Raw genomic sequence first — 19,446 nt, 5'->3', positions numbered from 1 at the left:
TGTATTGAATTATAGAAAAAAATCTATATAGACATAATGCCTGTGATTTGTGCTAATATTCTCATAGTACCCCACACCAAAGAAAAAACAGACATCATAATTCTATTATTATGCTCAAGACAAAATTGTAAATAATTTATTGTTTAATTCCTTATACTCTGGGTTCTGGAATACTGAGAGATCTAGAGACCTGGCACTGTTCACCTCTTGTTTATTTTATTACACTAGAAACTTTAAAATTTTATTTTTGCCCCATTTTTTGTAGAGGAGTAGGGACAATGCTGCCTCAGGGAATTACTTATGAGTTGAAGTCTCAAGCTCTTTTCTCATAAGGCCAGAGAACAGAAATATTAAATAAAATTTTAAAGTAATTGTGATACTTAACTTTTATATAAATGCACTTCTGTCTGGGCTAGATCTAAATATTGAGAGGAAACTCTGCCATGAAATAATTTTATCCTGAGGCATTTAATGCAATTCACAGCAAAAAAATAATAATAAAAAAATAATAAAATAAAATAAATTAAAAATAAAATAAATAAAAAGATTCCAAGGCTGTGAAGCATGCCTGTAATATTGTAATATCAGTTACTTGAAAAGCCATCAGAGGAGAATTTGAGACCCTTCCTCAGGACTCTATCTATGTTTCTATTAATCCTTCAATCCCTTCATCTGTGGTCCTGGGACTTTGTAGTGAATAATACCCATGGATATGATCTCCAGTATTTTTTTTTTCTACTGACAATTGAACTCAGGGGCACATGACCACTGAGACCACACTCACAGCCCTATTTCTATTTTATTTAAACACATCATCTCAGTGAGGTTCTTAGTGCCTTGCAATTGCTGAGGCTGGCTTTGAACTCACTGTCCTCCTACCTCAGCCTCTCCAGTTGCTTGGATTACAGGCATGCACCCCTGCATGTGTTAGATCCCCAGTGTTTGATCAACAAAAACAGAACAGACAAAAACCTGCCTTTGTGTCCTTATTTGATTCTGATATGGATGAAATTTACTATCACTCAAAGAGTAGGCCTACTGAATTAAACAGACAGACAGTGTAGATCTGTAAATCAAATCAGGTTGAATCTAGGAAGCCAATTTTGAGTGAATCTGCAAAGTTGGAGACTATCCCCTGAGGGATATTATCAGGAAACTGCCCCTGCTCCAACCTGTTGCCAAGGTAACCTGGCCCAGGAATTTCCCCTCCCTACAGAGAGCTATAAGATTGTTAATGTGTCCTTGTACTCCATCCTGCCCTCCCCCCTTAAACCCACCTATTTCCCAACTTTAGGCCATCCCACCAAGCATTTTTGGGCCTAGACATGTTCTCAGGAAGGAGAAAGATAAGGGGGCAAAGGCAGGAGAACAAAGGAAGCCTAGGATATATAAAAAGGGTAGAACACCTTGCTTCTTGGGATACCCTGATACCAGCTATGTCCCACTTCTCCCTTGTGGGAGAAGTCTATGTTACTCTTTTGTAAATAAACCCTGCTTTGTATGCTTGCCTGAACATGCTTCTCTAATGTTCAAACTTCAACATGTGGAAAAGTAAGACTTGTCATTAGTTACCAGTGGTGTCACTACCAGCCTCAATTTTGGAGGAAGTTCCTGAAGCCCTTTCCAATCTGTCTCTTGGGTGAGAACTGTCCAATCAAGACACAGCCAGTGATGAGGGGGCAGACTTCCACAGTGTTGGATTCCTTTTGTTTTTGGAGTCTGCCATTCATTGAATCCATTTCTATGCTTCCAGGTTTCTGTGCTACACTGGAGCTGAAAAAAAATATAAGGGGAACACTAAGCATCCTGAAATCCAGGAAATGGTAAGTGTGTGTTCTTATTTTGAGACTGGGTAGGGAGGCTGTTTGAAGCCAGTGGGATTGGCAATGTTGGCTGGAAACTCCTCATAATTGTCTCCAGAGTCTGGTGGGTAGAAGGTCTCTCCTTGGCAGCTTAGCCTTTAGTTTTCTCTGACTAGTATAGTGGAGCTTAGATCAGTATTTGAGACCTCAAGTCTTTTGTTCCATAATTGTATGGTATTTTCAGGGCCTTGCTGAATTCCTATGTGGGCATCTGTGTGCCATTATCTCAGCATGTCCCCAGAATATGTGGTGAAGACTGGGATAATCATCAGAAGAAGACCCCAACTTCATTAGTTGTGTTCCTGTGTGAGAGAAGCTGTGGCTTTTTTAGGGACCCCTGTACTTGTTCCTCCTAAGTGTTTATTGTTGTCGTACATATATTTATTTATTTTAGACCAGGAATTATTCCCAGGGGAATTTATGTACTGACCCACATTCTCAACCTTTTTCTATATATTTATGTAGAGACAAGGTCTCACTGAGTTTCATAGAACCTCACTAACTTGCTCAAGCTGGTTTTGAACTCAACATCCTCATGCCTCTTGAGCTTTTTAAATGTAGACTAAGAAGTAACTCAAATCCTGAATGGCTATTTGATAGTTAAGCTCTTTATAGGTCTGAGATTAAACCCCAAATTTCCAGCTCTCTTTACATTCTCAAAACAGGTTTCTTGCTCAACTTGATTGAGAAAAAATAAAATAAAATAGATAGTAAAATGACAAGGCAGCTGTATAATGGACATCTTATTTAACCACACCTGAAGGTTAATGGATAGATATGTTAATGAGCACCATTAAGGCCTATTCAAATTAAAAGAACTCTTGAGATTCACCTTCAACCAAATTCTTTGTCCTTTGGGTGAATCCAATTGGAAGTCACTGGAAGGAGGATGGGATACCAAAAGGACAAACTTCAGCCTAGTTGGTAATAAGAATGCCTTTTTCAATACTCATTTTAAATAGATTTTAACCAATGCTCTGCCAAAAACCATATTTAAACTTCCAACCTGACACAGAAAAAATGGGTTCTTCTGCTATCATGCCCTCTGAAAGAATCCCCCATGCAAAGACACTTCGCCGGGAGAATTCCAATTTTGTTGCAAAAAGCTGTGTGCTTATATAGAACTAAAGGGGAGATGGTAGGGCTTAGATAAATGGCAGGCCACCCGTTTTTTGGCAAGTTCTTCCAGATATCAGTTCCCGCGCCCAGGAATTAGTTCTCATTGGGGCTAAGGTTCCCCACCAGCGAGGTTTGAAATTGGCGCCCGCGGGAGAATTCACAAGGGTGGGAACTTTTCGCGCCACTGCAGAGAAGAAGAAGGTAGGAAAAAGAAGTCCTTAGGCGCCATGTTGGGTTTTTTTCTCTGGGGTACGGCTGCCATTTATACTTTTCCCAACATTCCTCCCTTTTTGTTTTCTTAGGAATTGGGGCTTCCTTAGATCTGGCTGCTACCTGCTTGGTGGGGGCGCCGTAGGGCCTAGAAAGGGAAGTGGAGGAATGTTCGGGGGGCAGGTCTGGGGATATCATGGCAGCCAGAAATAAAACCCAGTGGCTATAGACAGCTACTTCCGTAGGGGTGAAGTCTATGAAAGTTCCCTGAAGCCACACGTCGTCGATGGCATTGAACCAGTCCTGGATGGAGGAGATTGGTGGTATCAGCCACTGATCCTGTAACAGAGACTCTAGGAAATACTGGAAGCATTGCCTGGACATGGCGTCACCAGCACCTGAAGAAGATCAGAGCAAATAAAAACAGAATGAAGATAAAAATTATAGCAAAGGTCAATTTTTGGCAGAAGTTTCATGTTGGGAGACTGACAGAGAAGAGGCCAAGGGCCATGAGTAGGCTTAAACGGACATAAAGACTTATGGATCCAGAATGGCAGATTAAGAGGTTCTTTGGGCTCGTTGTCTCCAGCTGTCTGATGTCCGTTGCATTCCATCGTGCCTGGTAGGGAGCTTCAGCACTGAGTGAACTGTTCTCTTGGAGATTTTGGGGGTTCATTGGTCATCAGAGGCTGGTAGCGCCTAAGCAGAAGCTGGTTGAAAGTTTGATTAGAAATTTTCTGCAATTGGGTTTGAAGGAACTTCATTATGCAGGGCAAGAGAGCACAGAAAAGGAGCATCCCAATTAGGGGCCCCAAGAGAGGTAGTCAGTATGTTGCAACAGAGGATTGGAAGAACCCCCTTATGGGATTACGGGAGGTGGGTTTGAGCAATTGGGTTGATAATTCCTGCAATTTAACAACATTTTTTTTATTAGTCCAGACTCATTAACATAGTAGCAACATTCCTCTATGAGGAACAGGCATGTACCCCCTTTTTCTGTAGTGAGAAGATCAATCCCTCTTCGGTTCTGTAAAGCCACTTTTGCCAATGAAATAACCTGCCCCTGCAAGGAGCCCAGAGACTCAGCAGTGGTATCAAGTGTTTCCTGCAGTTTTTGTTGCAGGTCATTGGATGCCCATAGAGCATGACCTAGAGCTCCACCAGAGAGTCCGAGACTCGCCACTGATGTTGTTAAAGTGAGGCCTACCAGAACCGGCAGAAAGACTGCCCTACAGGTGCGGGAAGGTAGGGCCAGCTGTCGGAATTCGGTAGGAGTATACAAAGACAGCTGAGGAACTACAGTAACCAAGAAACAGGTGCCAGAGACATTGATTGTTGAGGTACTTAAAGACCCGTTACACCAGAGGAAATATCCAGGTTGCATAAACACAGGGCTCGATGGGGTGCTATAGCTCAAGGAACAAATGGGTAAAGGATTCATTGTTGGCGGGTGGAAACAGATGAAAGGAAATGAAGTATTGGTGGAGTTACTTTCCCATAGTGGGATACGTGTCACATGTAGGGGTTGTCCTTTCTTAGAGAAATTGTAGGTTTTTGCTGAAATATTTCCTGCTGCTAATGGGACTGCTGCTAGAAGTGGACGACTAAGTGAAGCACAGAGAAAGCACTGAGAAGTAGGCACAGAAAGAGGGGTGGAGTTTAATAATCGAAGAGTTTGGTGTAGCAAATTGAGCCATGTGGGAGGGAGGCCTGAGGGAGCTGAAGGCTCTGAATCCTCTTTGGATGGGCTATGGATAAGATCTCGAAGTTTTGATTCTGACTCCTTGATGTGTTCGACTACCTGGATGGTTGCCTTAGGTGGCATAATCAGGGTGCGGCCGACAGTCATCCACCCTGTGGGTCTGGCTGAGGTTGTCCGAGCATAGACAGCAAACTCAACATACTCCCAATGTTTGGCCTTGGAGTCAGGTATATCTAAAGTATAGCATCCATGGTTATCTGATGAAGAGCCTTTATGCCATTTTAGGTAACTAGAAGTCCATCCTACAGGGTAACCAAGTGAGTGGTAAGAATAGCTACCACATTCATCATGGAACCTGCATGACCAATAGGGGCACCCATTATATATCTCAGGCCACCAATGGCAATAGCCTTTGGTTTGATCAAAAAGGAAGGAAATGAAAGGCCAGTTCTAGCTACCAGGGATGAAGGTCCTGGAAGGTGATAGTTTTAGGGAAATAGAGGTGCAGTTGTGGATGAAGCAAGTAGTTGCATCCACTTCGCGGACCTTCAGCATGCCGTGTTCTGAGTATCATTCCCTAAGAGTGAATAGATACATGGTAGGAGAGGAGGGTAAAGACCGGTCCCGACAGAGCACAGAAAATAAGCAGAGCACAAAAAACAAGCAGAGAGAGAAGACTGGGGTGTTGGGAAAGTTCATTGTGCCTTTTTTTTTATTTTTTTATTTATTTTTTTATTGTTGGTCGTTCAAAACATTACATAGTTCTTAATGCATCATATTTCACAGTTTGATTCAAATGGGTTATGAACTCCCAATTTTACCCCGTATACAGATTGCTGTGTCACATCAGTTACCCTTCCATTGATTGACATATTGCCTTTCTAGTGTCTGATGTATTCTGCTGTCTGTCCTATTCTCTACTATCCCCCCTCCCCTCCCCTCCCCTCCCCTTTTCTCTCTTTACCCCTTCTACTGTAAATCATTTCTTCCATTTGTATTATCTTGTCTTACCCTTCCTTTCCTCTTATATGACATTTTGTATAACCCTGAGGATCGCCTTCCATTTCCATGCGATTTCCCTTCTCACTTCCTTTCCCTCCCACCTCTCATCCCTGTTTAATGTAAATCTTCTTCTCAAGCTCTTCGTCCCTACCCTGTCCTTGTTTACTCCCCTTATCAAAGGAGTCATTTGGTATTTGTTTTTTAAAGATTGACTAGCTTCTCTTAGCATAATCTGCTCTAATGCCATCCATTTCCCTCCAAATTCTATGATTTTGTCATTTTTTAATGCAGAGTAATACTCCATTGTGTATAAATGCCACATTTTTTTTATCCATTCATCTATTGAAGGGCATCTAGGCTGATTCCACAATCTTGCTATCGTGAATTGTGCTGCTATGAACATCGTTGTAGCAGTGTCCCTGTAGCATGCTCTTATTAGGGCTTTAGGGAATAGACCGAGAAGGGGAATAGCTGGGTCAAATGGTGGTTCCATTCCCAGCTTTCCAAGAAATCTCCATACTGCTTTCCAAATTGGCTGCACCAATTTGCAGTCCCAGCAGGAATGAACAAGAGTGCCCTTTTCCCCGCATCCTCTCCAGCACTTATTGTTGTTTGACTTCCTAATGGCTGCCAATCTTACTGGAGTGAGATGGTATCTTAGGGTAGTTTTGATTTGCATTTCTCTGACTGCTAGCGATGGTGAGCATTTTTTCATGTACTTACTGATTGATTGTATGTCGTCCTCTGAGAAGTGTCTGTTCAGGTCCTTTGCCCATTTATTGATTGGATTATTTGTTATCTTATTGTCTAATTTTTTGAGTTCTTTGTATATTCTGGTTATTAGGGCTCTATCTGAAGTGTGTGGAGTAAAGATTTGTTCCCAGGATGTAGGCTCCCTGTTTATCTCTCTTATTGTTTCTTTTGCTGAGAAAAAATTTTTAGTTTGAGTAAGTCCCATTTGTTGATTCTAGTTGTTAACTCTTGTTCTATGGGTGTCCTATTGAGGAATTTGGAGCCCGATCCCACAGTATGTAGATCATAACCAACTTTTTCTTCTATCAGATGCCATGTCTCTGATTTAATATCAAGCTCCTTGATCCATTTTGAGTTAACTTTTGTGCATGGCGAGAGATAGGGATTCAGATTCATTTTGATGCAAATGGATTTCCAGTTTTCCCAGCACCATTTGTTGAAGATGCTATCCTTCCTCCATTGCATGCTTTTAGCCCCTTTATCAAATATAACATAGTTGTAGTTTTGTGGATTGGTTACTGTGTCCTCTATTCTATACCATTGGTCCACCCCCCTGTTTTGGTACCAGTACCATGCTGTTTTTGTTACTATTGCTCTGTAGTATTCATTGTGCCTTTTTTAAGAGGAACTGGGCTGCGGGGAACACCGTGTGAGCCGCAACTTAAAGGGGTGAGATGGGTGTGGAGAGCAGGAGTAAAGGGGAGGTTCAGGAGGTGTTTCTTGGAGTTCCTCTGGGGTGGTCCTGTCGTCAGCAGATGGGGCCTCCTGGTAATATGGCTTCAACCTAGAAATGTGAATCCAGGGAGTGATATGGTTGTCTGGTAAGGAGAGTTTGGCGGTGGTGGGGGTACAGAGAATGACAGGATAGGGGCCTTCCCATTTTGGGGTAAGAGGCCCTTTCTCCTCTGGGGTATTATAATAGACTAGACTTCCAGGTGTTAAGGGAAGAGTGTTTGGAGAGGAGACTGGGTCCGGAAGAAGCCAGTCCTGATATTTCCAGAGTTCTGAGCAGAGATGAAACAAGAGAGGCAAAGACAAATCTCGGGTGAGAGGTCCTTGTGAAACAACCAACCCAGGGGGTATGAGCGGTCTTCCATACATTATTTCAAAGGGAGACAATAAGGATGGTTTCTTAGGGAGAGCTCTGATTCGAAGCAAAGCCAAGGGAAGGAGTTTGACCCAGTCTAAGTTTAATTCCATTTGGTAAGGACTTCTTTTAGAGTCCGATTTACCCTTTCCACTTTTCCTGAAGCCTGGGGGCAATATAGACAGTGGAAATGCCACTTGAAGGAGAGGGCTTGAGAGACCCTTTGTGTGATCCTAGAGATAAACTCAGGGCCATTGTCTGATTGTAGGGAAGTGGGCATACCAAACCTAGGGATGATGTCTGCCAGTAAGATTGAAGCTACAGTGGAAGCCTTTTTATTGGAAGTGGGAAATGCCTCCACCCAAACAGAGAAAGTGTCCACAAAGACAAGGAGGTATTTATTGCGCCGTACTGTGGGCATGTTGGTGAAGTCTACCTCCCAGTCGGCAGCAGGAGTGTGTCCCCGAGCTTGGTGGGAGGGGAAAGGTTTAGGCCTTAAAGGAGTACGAGGGTTGGTCCGCTGACAGATCTGACAATTAGAGGCTATATTCTGTAGCATGGCTTTGTCAGAGGGGGTGTGTCACGACCCCTTGCCCGCAAGGAAGACGCAACTCAGGAATCTTCTTTCAGCAGTTTATTCAGGTCCTTGATATTTCTTCTAATGTATCCCAGATGCCCCTCCCAGCCTTAATAAGGCATCTCAAGCCCCAATGCGAAGCTGCCAAGTGGCACTTTCTCATAGGGTGTTGAAAAACCATGCGCCAACTCTCCCAAATAAGGAGTTGTTTGTCACAAACCACAGCGGAGCCAGCAGCATCTTGTAATGGCGACCATAGTCTGCAGAAGCGGCAGAAGCGGCTCACCACAGTTCCCCCCTTTAGTTTTCTTAAAACAATACAGGCGAGAGTAGAGGTCCTATCCCACTGTACAGAAGTGGCTGCATAGTATGGCTCAGCCCTAAGGAGGGCCCTTCCCCAGATCTGAGGCCATATCAGCCGACGCCTTTTTTCGTGGGGCGGGGCGTGGATAAAGTGGGGTAAGGAAGGACGTCAAACCCGCATGCAATAGGACATGCTCTCCTTGAGGTCCACTTCAAGGATCACTCAAGTGCAGTGCCTTGCCTTGCATCTTGTATCGTGACGATGGTGGACGAAGGGGGATAGCTGAGGTTGAACTGTGGCTGTTTATAAACACAACGACAAACAAGTTGGCAGCACCCTGAAAGAAAGGCACGGACTTTAAGGCGATAGAGAAGCACTAGTGTGGAAACCCATCTGCGTGCAATGGCAGCAAGACCGGCAGAGTGCAAGGGCTTTCCAACACTAAGAGAATAGCCAGGAAGGACATGTCGATCCCAGTGCAATGTTATAATAACTTGGGGTGGAACGACCATGTCAAAGATTTACTGTTTAAGATGCGCAAGCCAGACTTGAGATGAGTTGCCATTTTCTAAAGCTGCAAGAGCTTGTATGATCATAGCCTTATCGTGAGCATTGCGGGCCTTGAGGCGACAGAGAAACCACAAACAGAGGAACATACCGAAGCAACACATTGCACCAAAAATGCCTACCCCCACCCACTCTTTAAAAAAGGAAAAGGCAGAAGATATCCAATCGGTGAATTGACCCAAAGTCACGGGATCGACACGGGTACTGTTCAAGACAGCTATCTGGGTTAGTTGAGACTGGATCATGTCTTCCGCTGCCATGGACCAATTCCCGGCCAGGTATTCGCCAATGATGCGGGATGCATTCCTGGAATCATTAAATCTGACAGAGGTTATGCATAAATGTGCACGTTGGTCAACACAACCCAAAAGCACCAAGTCAGCCAATTCTTCTACCTGAGCTTGGAGTAAATCTATTCTTTGGTTGGCAGCTAAAATCCCTGACAAAATATGTTGATTAATTGTGTTTTGGGATTCAAGTATGGTGGAAGTTTGTTGAACAACTTGATTAATGGTGGCAGCAGTTTGTACTTGATTGGCCATGGCCACTCCGGCCATAACCGCTGCAGCAGCAGATACCGCCACGACTGTCACTATAGCTGCTGTGATTCCAAAATCTCTGCAGACTCTAAGTAACTCAACAATAGGGAATTTATCAGGATCCGCAGTGACCGGGATTGGGACAAAAGTTGGAATTTTCATAACCACTGCTACAGTCCAAGAACCATTCCAACACTCAGATAAGAGACAGGTAACATTAGAAAAATCCAGCATCCCTGACGAGGTGTCATTAGCCAAAAGGAACAGGAACGGGGATTGGACACAGACCATTGCAGGGGGCAATGTGGCATTATATAACAGAGCGTTGAATGAAACAGATGTAAGTCTATTACCTCGTTCACTCTCCCTAACAGTGCCAGAAACATTAGCCAACCAACTTTTGGCTCCTAGCAATTGAGCCAATGCAGAAATATTGGCTGAAGCCCCCTTTTCATTGGAAATCAGCCATTGAAACCAGGACCAACCCACTCCTGTAGAGGAGTTGGCACTGTTATGAAAGTTATAAACATACCTCTTAAGAGAGGGGGAAAGGGAGAAACCTTTAGCAACTTGATGTTTCTCCCAAGAATGATCCTGACAAGACGTAAATGTTGGGGGAAAACCAAGATTAGGGGTACAGTAAGGAGAGGCCTTGAAATGAGTGGCATTATAGATACTATTAGAAGAAGGAGGCACTGGGATTAGCACCTCGGAGATAATAGCCAAGGTAGTTATGTTTAAAGCAGAGTCATTTGCGGGGGTCCCTGAAACTACTTGGCTCAGTATGGCACTGATAATGCTCCCTGAGACCTGACTGGACCGCAATGGGTCCTCCCAGTTAGTCAAATTTTTGGTCTTAAGGCTAATGCAATTAGCGTTCCCAAGGCTGAAGCAAAAAACTCCTGTGAGATTAACTTGAGATTGACTAAAAATGCTCTCCATGTCCTCTCTAGGAGAGGCACAGGGAGTGGACATCTCACATGAGGTAGAAAAAAGAGTGGGGAGGACACTAGAATTACCATGAACCGGCATCGGCATTGGCCATGCCCGTGCCACTGCCCACCACTGCATCGGTGTCGCCTGTGCCATCGGCATCAGCATCACAGCCAGAGCACTCAGCAGGATGAAGATCCTCATCACAGGATTGCTGTGGTATCTCTTGTTGCTGGCTGGTTGATGTCAAGACTCTTCTTGTCAGGCGTTCAGGGACCCACAAGGGTTCCATGCGATCCTGGGGAAAAACACATACAGATCCTCGCGCCCATGTCAGCACGGGGTTGGGGCCGTTCCATTGGCCCGTAAGAACATCTTTCCACTTAACATAGCCAATCACAGAGGGCTGAGGGGACACATGTCTATCGGCCGCAGAGCGACCATGAATATCCAAATTCAAAAAATTAATGGTAAAGAGAGCTAAGGACAGGCGTTCTTTAGGAGTGTGTTCAGCTCCTATTCCCCCTTTTTGTTTTTGTAAAGTTTCCTTTAAGGTGCGATGAGCACGCTCAACAATGCCTTGTCCTTGAGGATTGTAAGGCAGACCATGAGTAAGTTGCACTCCCATAGTAGAACAAAAGGATGTAAATTGTCTGCCAGTAAAAGCAGGTCCATTATCAGTCTTAAGGGATGTAGGAGCACCCCATGCTGCCCATGCCTCTAGGCAATGAGTAATAACATTACGTGCCTTTTCTCCCAATAAAGCAGAAGCATGAATAACTCCAGAGCATGTATCAACAGAAACATGCACATACTTGAGGTTACCAAAGTCAGGAATGTGTGTCACATCCATTTGCCAGACAACCAATGGCTTCAATCCCCGTGGGTTTACTCCATAATTAGGGGGATGAAGAAATGTGACACAATGAGGACATTGTAATACTATCTGCCGAGCATCCGCTCTTGAAATGGAAAAACGCCTGCGCAGCGTTAAAGCATTAACATGGAAGTTCTGGTGAAACAATTTAGCCCCCTCTAAGGAGGAAGCCAAGCATATCAACTGACCTCTAGTGGCTGAGTCCGCACAGGCATTACCCTGTGATAACGGACCAGGAAGAGAGGTGTGAGCCCGGATGTGCATTGGATAAAAAGGAGCAGTGCGGCTACAGATAAGCTGTTGAAGCTGATTAAAGTAAGCAGATACATTATGGGCATCACTAATAGCTCCCACGGCCTCCAGGACTTTTAGTGCTTGTACCACATAGATGGAGTCCGAAATGAGATTAAAAGGAAAAGAACACTGTTTAAAAACCTCAATAACAATTTGTAGCTCTACTCATTGTGGATTTCCAGGGGCAAATTGATGCTGGACAGGGGGAGAATCATTAATTACATAAGCTCCCATTCCAGACTTGGAACCGTCAGTAAAAATATTAACAGCCCCCAGAATAGGACTGGGTGAAGTTACCTTAGGGAAAATGATGGGATGTTCCTTAACAAAATGGAGTAATGGATGAGAAGGGTAATGATTATCAATATTGCCTTGAAATAAGCAACATAGAATAGCCCAGTTGTCTAGAGTAGCACACAAAACATTAAGTTGAGCTTTAGTGTAGGGTATGAGAAGAGAAGAAGGTGACTGTCCGAAAAATTGAATGCTTTGTTGAATCCCTTTAAGTGCTAACGCTGCAACAGCATCAGGATAGTATTCTAAGGATTTTCCTGGAGATACATGTGGGTGGATCCATAGTAAAGGCCCATCTTGCTACAGTACTCCAGTAGGCTGCCGCATAGTGGCAAGCACACATAACTGGAAAGGTTTATCACTCTGGAGCCTGCATAGAGTGGCATGCTGTATAGCTTCTTCTACTTTCATAAGGGCCGCTCTAGCCTCTTTGGTGAGGCTACAAGGGGAAGCAAGATCTGGATCACCCTTAAGAGTAGCATACAAAGGCTGGAGCACAATATTAGGAATATGTAAATATCCTCTTATCCAATTAATATCTCCCAGCAGTTTTTGAAAATCATTTAGAGTTTGGAGATCCTGAGTTCTTATGGTGATTTTTTGTGGTTTTAACTTGTCATACCCAATTGTCGCTCCCAAATACTTAATAGAATCCCCCGTTTGAACCTTTTCAGGTGCGATATGCAGTCCATATTGAGCTAACAACTTTATTAGTTCTTTATAGGCCTCATTAACCGTCTGTTCTAATTTAGCGGCCAATAATACATCATCCATATAATGAATGATCTTAATGGAGGAATACTTTTGTCTGAGAGGTGCGAGTGCCTTCCCCACATACATCTGACACATCGTAGGACTATTAGCCATGCCCTGCGGCAACACTACCCACTCAAACCTTTGATCTGGTTCCTCGTGGTTACACGAGGGAAGGGTGAAGGCAAAACGCTGTGAGTCTTTAGGATGCAAAGGATGCAAAGGAATAGAAAAGAAACAGTCTTTAATGTCAATAGCAATAATATGACAGCCCTGAGGAACAGAGGAGAGCAGAGGCAGCCCTCTTTGAATGGGCCCCATAAGTTGCATTTGAGCATTAACTGCTCCTAGATCATGCAGCAGGCGCCACTTTCCTGATTTTTTCTTAATAACAAATAACAAATATGGGAGTATTCCATGGAGAAGTAGAAGGTTGGATGTGACCCAAGTCAAGTTGTTCTCTAACTAGGTCATGGGCTGCTGCCAATTTAACCGAGGGAAGAGGCCACTGAGGCACCCAAACAGGCTCCTCGGTGAGCCATGTTATGGGTATTTGAGCCCCAGTGGCCCCTAGGAAAAACCCAGACCAAATCTGTTAAGCTTTTGATGACCTTGTACAGGATGCCTATGCCCCTGTAGATGTTTTCCTAGTCCTAGACCTGGCCTATACCCCATATTTTGCATAAGTTGTTGAGACACTGGGGAATAGTCATTACTAAGAGTGAACCCCATGTCTTTCATCAGATCACGGCCCCATAAAGAAATAGGTAAATCAAGTACATAAGGCTGAAAGGTACAATTATGTCCTTCCAGGTCCTTCCAAGATAGATGTCTACAGCTGATTTGAGGGGCTTGAGCATATCCAAGTCCTCTTAGGGATTGATCAGAAGTCTGCACTGGCCATCCCTTAGACCAGTCCTTAAGGGCTATAATACTACGGTCTGCTCCTCTATCCAGCAATCCCACAATAGATTTACCTTCTATGCTTAATTCCAAAGTGGGGCGATTGCTCATATTCAGTCACAAATAGGCACAATTCCCTCCGGTGGTACCAATCTCATTTCCCGTCCGTGACCTTGAGTCAGCAGGGAAGTGGTTATGCAAGCTAGGCAAAATTAGTAATTGAGCAATCTGATCCCCTGGAGAGATAGACACAATGCCCCTTGGAGCTTCCACCATAACCTTTACTGTCCCTACAGCATCAGGGCTTATGACTCCGGGAAAAACATGAAGACCTTGCAAGATAGAGGATGCACGTCCAATTAGCAAACCTACAGTGCCAGGTGGTAAAGGCCCTTTAAACTCAGTTTCCACCAATTGGACTCCCATCTTAGGTGTTAATACGAGTCTGGAGGTGGAACAGAGGTCCAATCCTGCGGCGCCTGTAGTGGCTCTCCGCGTTTCATGGGATGGCGTAGAGATGGCCAGGTCTCGGGTTTGGGTGTGACACTCTCCACTGCCCCATATATTTGTGGGCCCTGGGGTAGGGGGCCCCGTCCGCCGTTTTTTGGCCCAGCGGAAATAGGCTGTCCATGGATGTCCCTCACTGATCTATACTCTTTTGCCCAATGCTTCCCTTTTTTGCATTTTGGACACAGCCCCGGTTGACGAGGGCCATTGAAAGGGCCACCATGAGGAGGTCCAGTAAAATTGTCTTTTTTGGGACATTCACGTCTGAAATGACCAGATTGACCACAATGGAAGCATGTTCTGGGACCAGGACCGCCCCCTTTGGCAATCCGAAGGACAGCAGCTGCAAGACCTGCATTAGTTAAAGGTCCTCCAATCTCTCTACACACCTTCATCCATGCTTCTATGCCCTTGTTTTTATAAGGAGTGATTGCTGCTTTACAGTCCTTGGTGCATTGCTCAAAGACCAATTGCTTGATAAGGGGCATGGCTCTATCAGGATCCCCAAAAATCTTTCCAGCGGCATCCACCATCCTTCCTACAAAATCTGAAAAGGGTTCTGTAGGGCCTTGTAGAATCTTGGTCAAATTACCAGACACCTCTCCTCTATTTGGAAGTGACTTCCATGCCCGAATGCAAATGCTGTTAATTAGATCATATGCCTCAAGAGGAAATCCTGTCTGTTGATTAGCAAATCTCCCCTGCCCCAAAAGCATATCCTTATCCCAAGCGGGGTGTCCCGCTGCATGGTTTTGGGCGGCCTGCTCTATTGCGCCCTCTAGCACAAATGCTCTCCAGTCCAAATATTTACCCAGGGAAACACAAGCCCGAACAAGACTAGCCCAATCAGAGGGAGTCATGCAGTATCTAGACAAACCCTCCACCTGAGTTAGTGTGAAGGCGGCATCCACCCCATAAGTATGCACGGACTCCGCCAGGGTCTCCACAATTTTGAAATCTAAGGGTTCATGGAATCTTCCCCTATTGTCTTCCTGAAAAACTGGATAAGCAAGACCCATCTCAGCATTAACAGCCCTCCATGTTTGGGCATGGAAAGCTCTCCCTGAAACACCCCCACCGTACGGCGGTGGATCCGGAGGATCAGTTTTCTTGAGCCCCTGTTTATTTCTGTTTCCTTCTCCTATATCTACACTCCCTAGCTGACGAGACAGCCTCCCGAGCTCCTCCTCCTCATCCTCTTCTTCCTATGACCCACTTTCGCATGGGGGTGTGCGCAGCGCACTGAGATCTGGATACAATCGTCTCCTCCCCTGTTTCAGGCTCCGCACACTCCCATCCTTCTGAGATACCTCACTTCTTGCTGGAGACAATCGTCTCCTCCCCTGTTTCACACTCCGCACACTCCCATCCTCCTGAGGTACCTCACTTCCTGCCGTCTCTGACTTCTCCTCATGTAATTGCTCTAGAACTTCCTGTCCTTTAGTAAGTGCTTCCTGACGTCTGCCATCTGTGTGGCAACTACGGACCATCTTCCAAAGGGGTATCACCCCACCCTCTAATATGCCCTGCTCAGAAGCAAAGTCAAGATCTTTGCCTAATTTATTCCAACTAGGTATAGTAAGGCTGCCCGAAAATGCAAACCACGGTGCAGCAATATCTGTCTTTTGTAAAAATCTCTCCAAAGTACTACGTTTCACTTCTAGGCCCTTGGAACGTAACAGGCCATCTAGGGCCAGGAGAAGCGGACTTGAAGATGCGACACCCATGACACAACAACAAAAGAAGCACAAAAAACAACAACAAAAGAAGCACAAAAAACAAAAGTGAAAGTAAAAGCGAAAGTACACAGTGCAGCTGCAATAAAATGTAACGCTCTCTCTTTCTTTACAGAGGAGCTGCCCGCTTTGATCGCGGATCCCACTTACCTGGGACTAACCCTGCTTTGATCACAGATCCCACTTTCCTGGGACTAACCGGTGCACCACCCCTGACTGACTGAAAGTTCTGGTTCCCGGGTTTCGGCACCACTTGTCGCGACCCCTTGCCCGCAAGGAAGACGCAACTCAGGAATCTTCTTTCAGCAGTTTATTCAGGTCCTTGATATTTCTTCTAATGAATCCCGGATGCCCCTCCCAGCCTTAATAAGGCATCTCAAGCCCCAATGCGAAGCTGCCACGTGGCACTTTCTCATAGGGTGTTGAAAAACCATGCGCCAACTCTCCCAAATAAGGAGTTGTTTGTCACAAACCACAGCGGAGCCAGCGCCATCTTGTAATGGTGACCATAGTCTGCAGAAGCGGCAGAAGCGGCTCACCACAGGGGTGAGGGAAAAGAAGCTCTGTAAAAAGAGGGTCAAAGACTGAGAGTCGGAATGGAATAGAGTATGAAGGAACTCGAAAAGATCCTTGTTCTTAACTGGAAGAAGTAGGGGATTCAGATGAGCTGTCTAAAGTGGCCATTATATGTCCCCCAGGGGGGCCATAATTGGAAGTGGTAGCAGCCATTCGTGCCACCTGGTCAGCCTTGGCATTGCCCTCAGTGATAAGAGAGCCATCCTTCTGATGGGACCTACAATGGACAACTCCCAACTGGGTGGGTAAGTGGGAGGCCTCTATCAGATTGGTTATAAGAGTCGAATTAGTGATCGCATTACCTTTGGTGGTAAGTAGGCCTCGCTCCTTCCATATTGCAGCATGGGATAATAGAATATGGAAGACATATTTTGAGTCAGTATAGAGGGTGAGGGATTTGCCTTGAGCTAGAAGGCAGGCACTAGTGGCTGCTATGAGTTCAGCCTGCTGGTTGGTAGTTCCTGAAGGCAGAGCTTTGGCCTTTATAATCTCAGTGGCTGAAACTACAGTGTATCCAGAGTAATGAATGCCATTCTGCCTAAAGGAACTGCCGTCAGTGAACCAGATAATGTCAGGCTTAGTGAGTGGTCCCTCAGAAATGGAAGGATGATAGGGGAGGAAATCATCTAAGGTTTCCAAGCAATTATGAGTTGGGGTGTCAGACGTGGGAGTTGTTGGGAGCAGTGAAGCAGGGTTCAGTGCAGAGCAGGGGAGGAATGTAATATTAGGGTTTTCCAGAAAGGAAGTGAGGAGTGACAGAATTCTGGATGGAGGAAGGGTTTGAAGGCCCTTATAAGCTAGAAGATGCTTCAAGTGCAGGCTGTGATATTTCACTCTCTCTATCAGGTTAAGGGGAAGTAACTTTTTTTTTTTTTTTTTTTTGGGGCCATACTGTAGGAATCTTTGTGTGTGCCTGGTGTGACTTCATGTTTCAAACTGGAGTTTTTAAAATGGAGTTGTTTAAGCTCAGGGCTAAGGCCATCCTCACAGTTCCAATTAAAGACTTTTAAAAAATGTAATGGGACCTTAATTGATGTTCTTCCCTCCATATATGTAAGACCACTTTATTAAAATGACCTGTAGAAGCATTCCAAACATTTCCAGCAAACATCTTTGTCCTAGTGTGGAGGAAAATAAAGATGGGACTGGACTTGAATTAAACTATAAGGAAGTTTAATCACAAGGGCTAGAGTACATAGTGAATCTGAACATCAAAAGCCATGTGAGAAACCTGGTACATTAAAAAAAAATAGTTATCAATGGACTTTTATTTTACTTATTGATATGTGGATCTGAGGATCAAACCCAGTGACTCAACATGCTAGGCAAGCACTCTGTTACTGAGCTGAAACCCCAGTCCTAACCTGATACATTTTTAATAACCTCTTTTACATAGACATTAACCAGTAGCCTTAATACTTTTTCAATATCTGTTTGGATTGAATTAATAACCCAGAAATCAGTGAAGCAAATAATCTAATTTTATCTCCAACTGTGGTTTCAGATATCACAGTGTGTGAGTTAAGATTCCCCTTTAAAGAACTTAACTCTATGTTGTGTTCTCATTCCAACCTCCCATATTTGCCAAGTCCTTAGTTTTAGATCAGTCTGACATAAGGTGTCCACAGATATCAATGTCTCTTAGCCTATTTAGAAAATATCATTATCTGAGTCTTGTCTTCTGGAGATCAGTTTGAACTATAAGTGTGTAGAATCTAAGGGGAGTAGTTTGATGCTGTGAAGCTGGAAGGAATCTTTTGATGTTCCTTTCATCTAAAAGGATGTTTTTTTGGAGGGTGCATACCAGGAATTAAACTCAGAGGCACTCCACCACTTAACCTCATCTCCAGCCCTATTTTACATTTTCTTTGGAAAGAGTTGCTTAGTGCCTTACCATTGCTGACGCTGCTTTAAACTCTCCATCCTCTGCCTCAAACTCCCAAGCCCCTGAGATTAGAGGCATTTCCCACCATGCCTGGCTGGCATTTTATTTTTTTTTATTAGATACTGTGAATAAAGCTACAATAAAAATGGAATTGCTGTTATTTCTTTGAGAAAAGTTTTCCAATTCATTTAGATGTATGTCCAGAAATATTATTACTGGATTATATGGCATTTTTTAGCCAGATGATGATGATGATGATGATGATGATTATTATTATTATTATTATTATTTGAGTCACTATAGATTAACCCATGGGCACTTTGTCACTGTGCTATACACTAACCTGTTTCCCTTTTTTTGAGACAGCATCTCACTCATTTGGTTACAACCTTGCCAAATTGCTGAGACTGGTCTTAAGCTTGAGATTCTCCCTTGTTACACTCCTGAGCCATTGGAGTATAGGCATATGCAGCCTTGCTTTGCTAGCCAAAGTTATTATTAGTGGATTATATGTCATTTTTATCTTGAGCTTTTGAAGAAACTTAACACTTTTTTCAAAAAATATATTTATTAATTTTCACTAATATTTTTACATGTATTTGTACACTGGCATAATTGTAATCTTTCAGAAATTATTCACCTTAGTTGGTTTTGCACTGGGAGATAAACCCAGGAGTGCAAACCACAAAGCCACATCCCCAGTCCCTTTTGTGTTTTATTTTGAGACAATGTCTAACTAAGACACCTGAGAAGGGGAGAGATTCTTCTCCCCTTTCTTTCCTCCTCCTGCCTGCTATTACTAGGGAGCCCAATTGGTAACTTCTCTTATCTTAGAAATGTAAACAGCTGTGTGAAGTCCCAGCTCCATGCCAAGAGGCCTTGTTTACATGGTTTTTTTTTACAAACTACTCTACTGGATCCATGTTTGTGAGAAACTAGTAAGTGGGTGTACAGTACCTGGAGTGC

The 19,446-nt window shown here is 44.1% G+C and overlaps 1 protein-coding gene across 1 annotated transcript in view; it reads left to right on the top strand.

Moving 5' to 3' along the window:
* The first annotated feature begins 9,723 nt into the window (after positions 1-9,723).
* Positions 9,724-19,446, top strand: part of LOC113178322 (uncharacterized) — a 51,993-nt gene continuing 42,270 nt past the window's right edge. Inside the window, exon 1 of the mRNA XM_077791727.1 lies at positions 9,724-9,870. Coding sequence (XP_077647853.1) covers positions 9,724-9,870 — 147 coding nt within the window. The remainder of the gene's footprint in view (positions 9,871-19,446) is intronic.

The sequence above is a fragment of the Urocitellus parryii genome, chromosome 12 (genome assembly GCF_045843805.1).
Source record: "Urocitellus parryii isolate mUroPar1 chromosome 12, mUroPar1.hap1, whole genome shotgun sequence".
Taxonomy (NCBI): domain Eukaryota; kingdom Metazoa; phylum Chordata; class Mammalia; order Rodentia; family Sciuridae; genus Urocitellus; species Urocitellus parryii.
The sequence above is the reverse complement of the archived record's forward strand: the minus strand, read 5'-3'. Positions and strand labels throughout refer to the sequence as shown.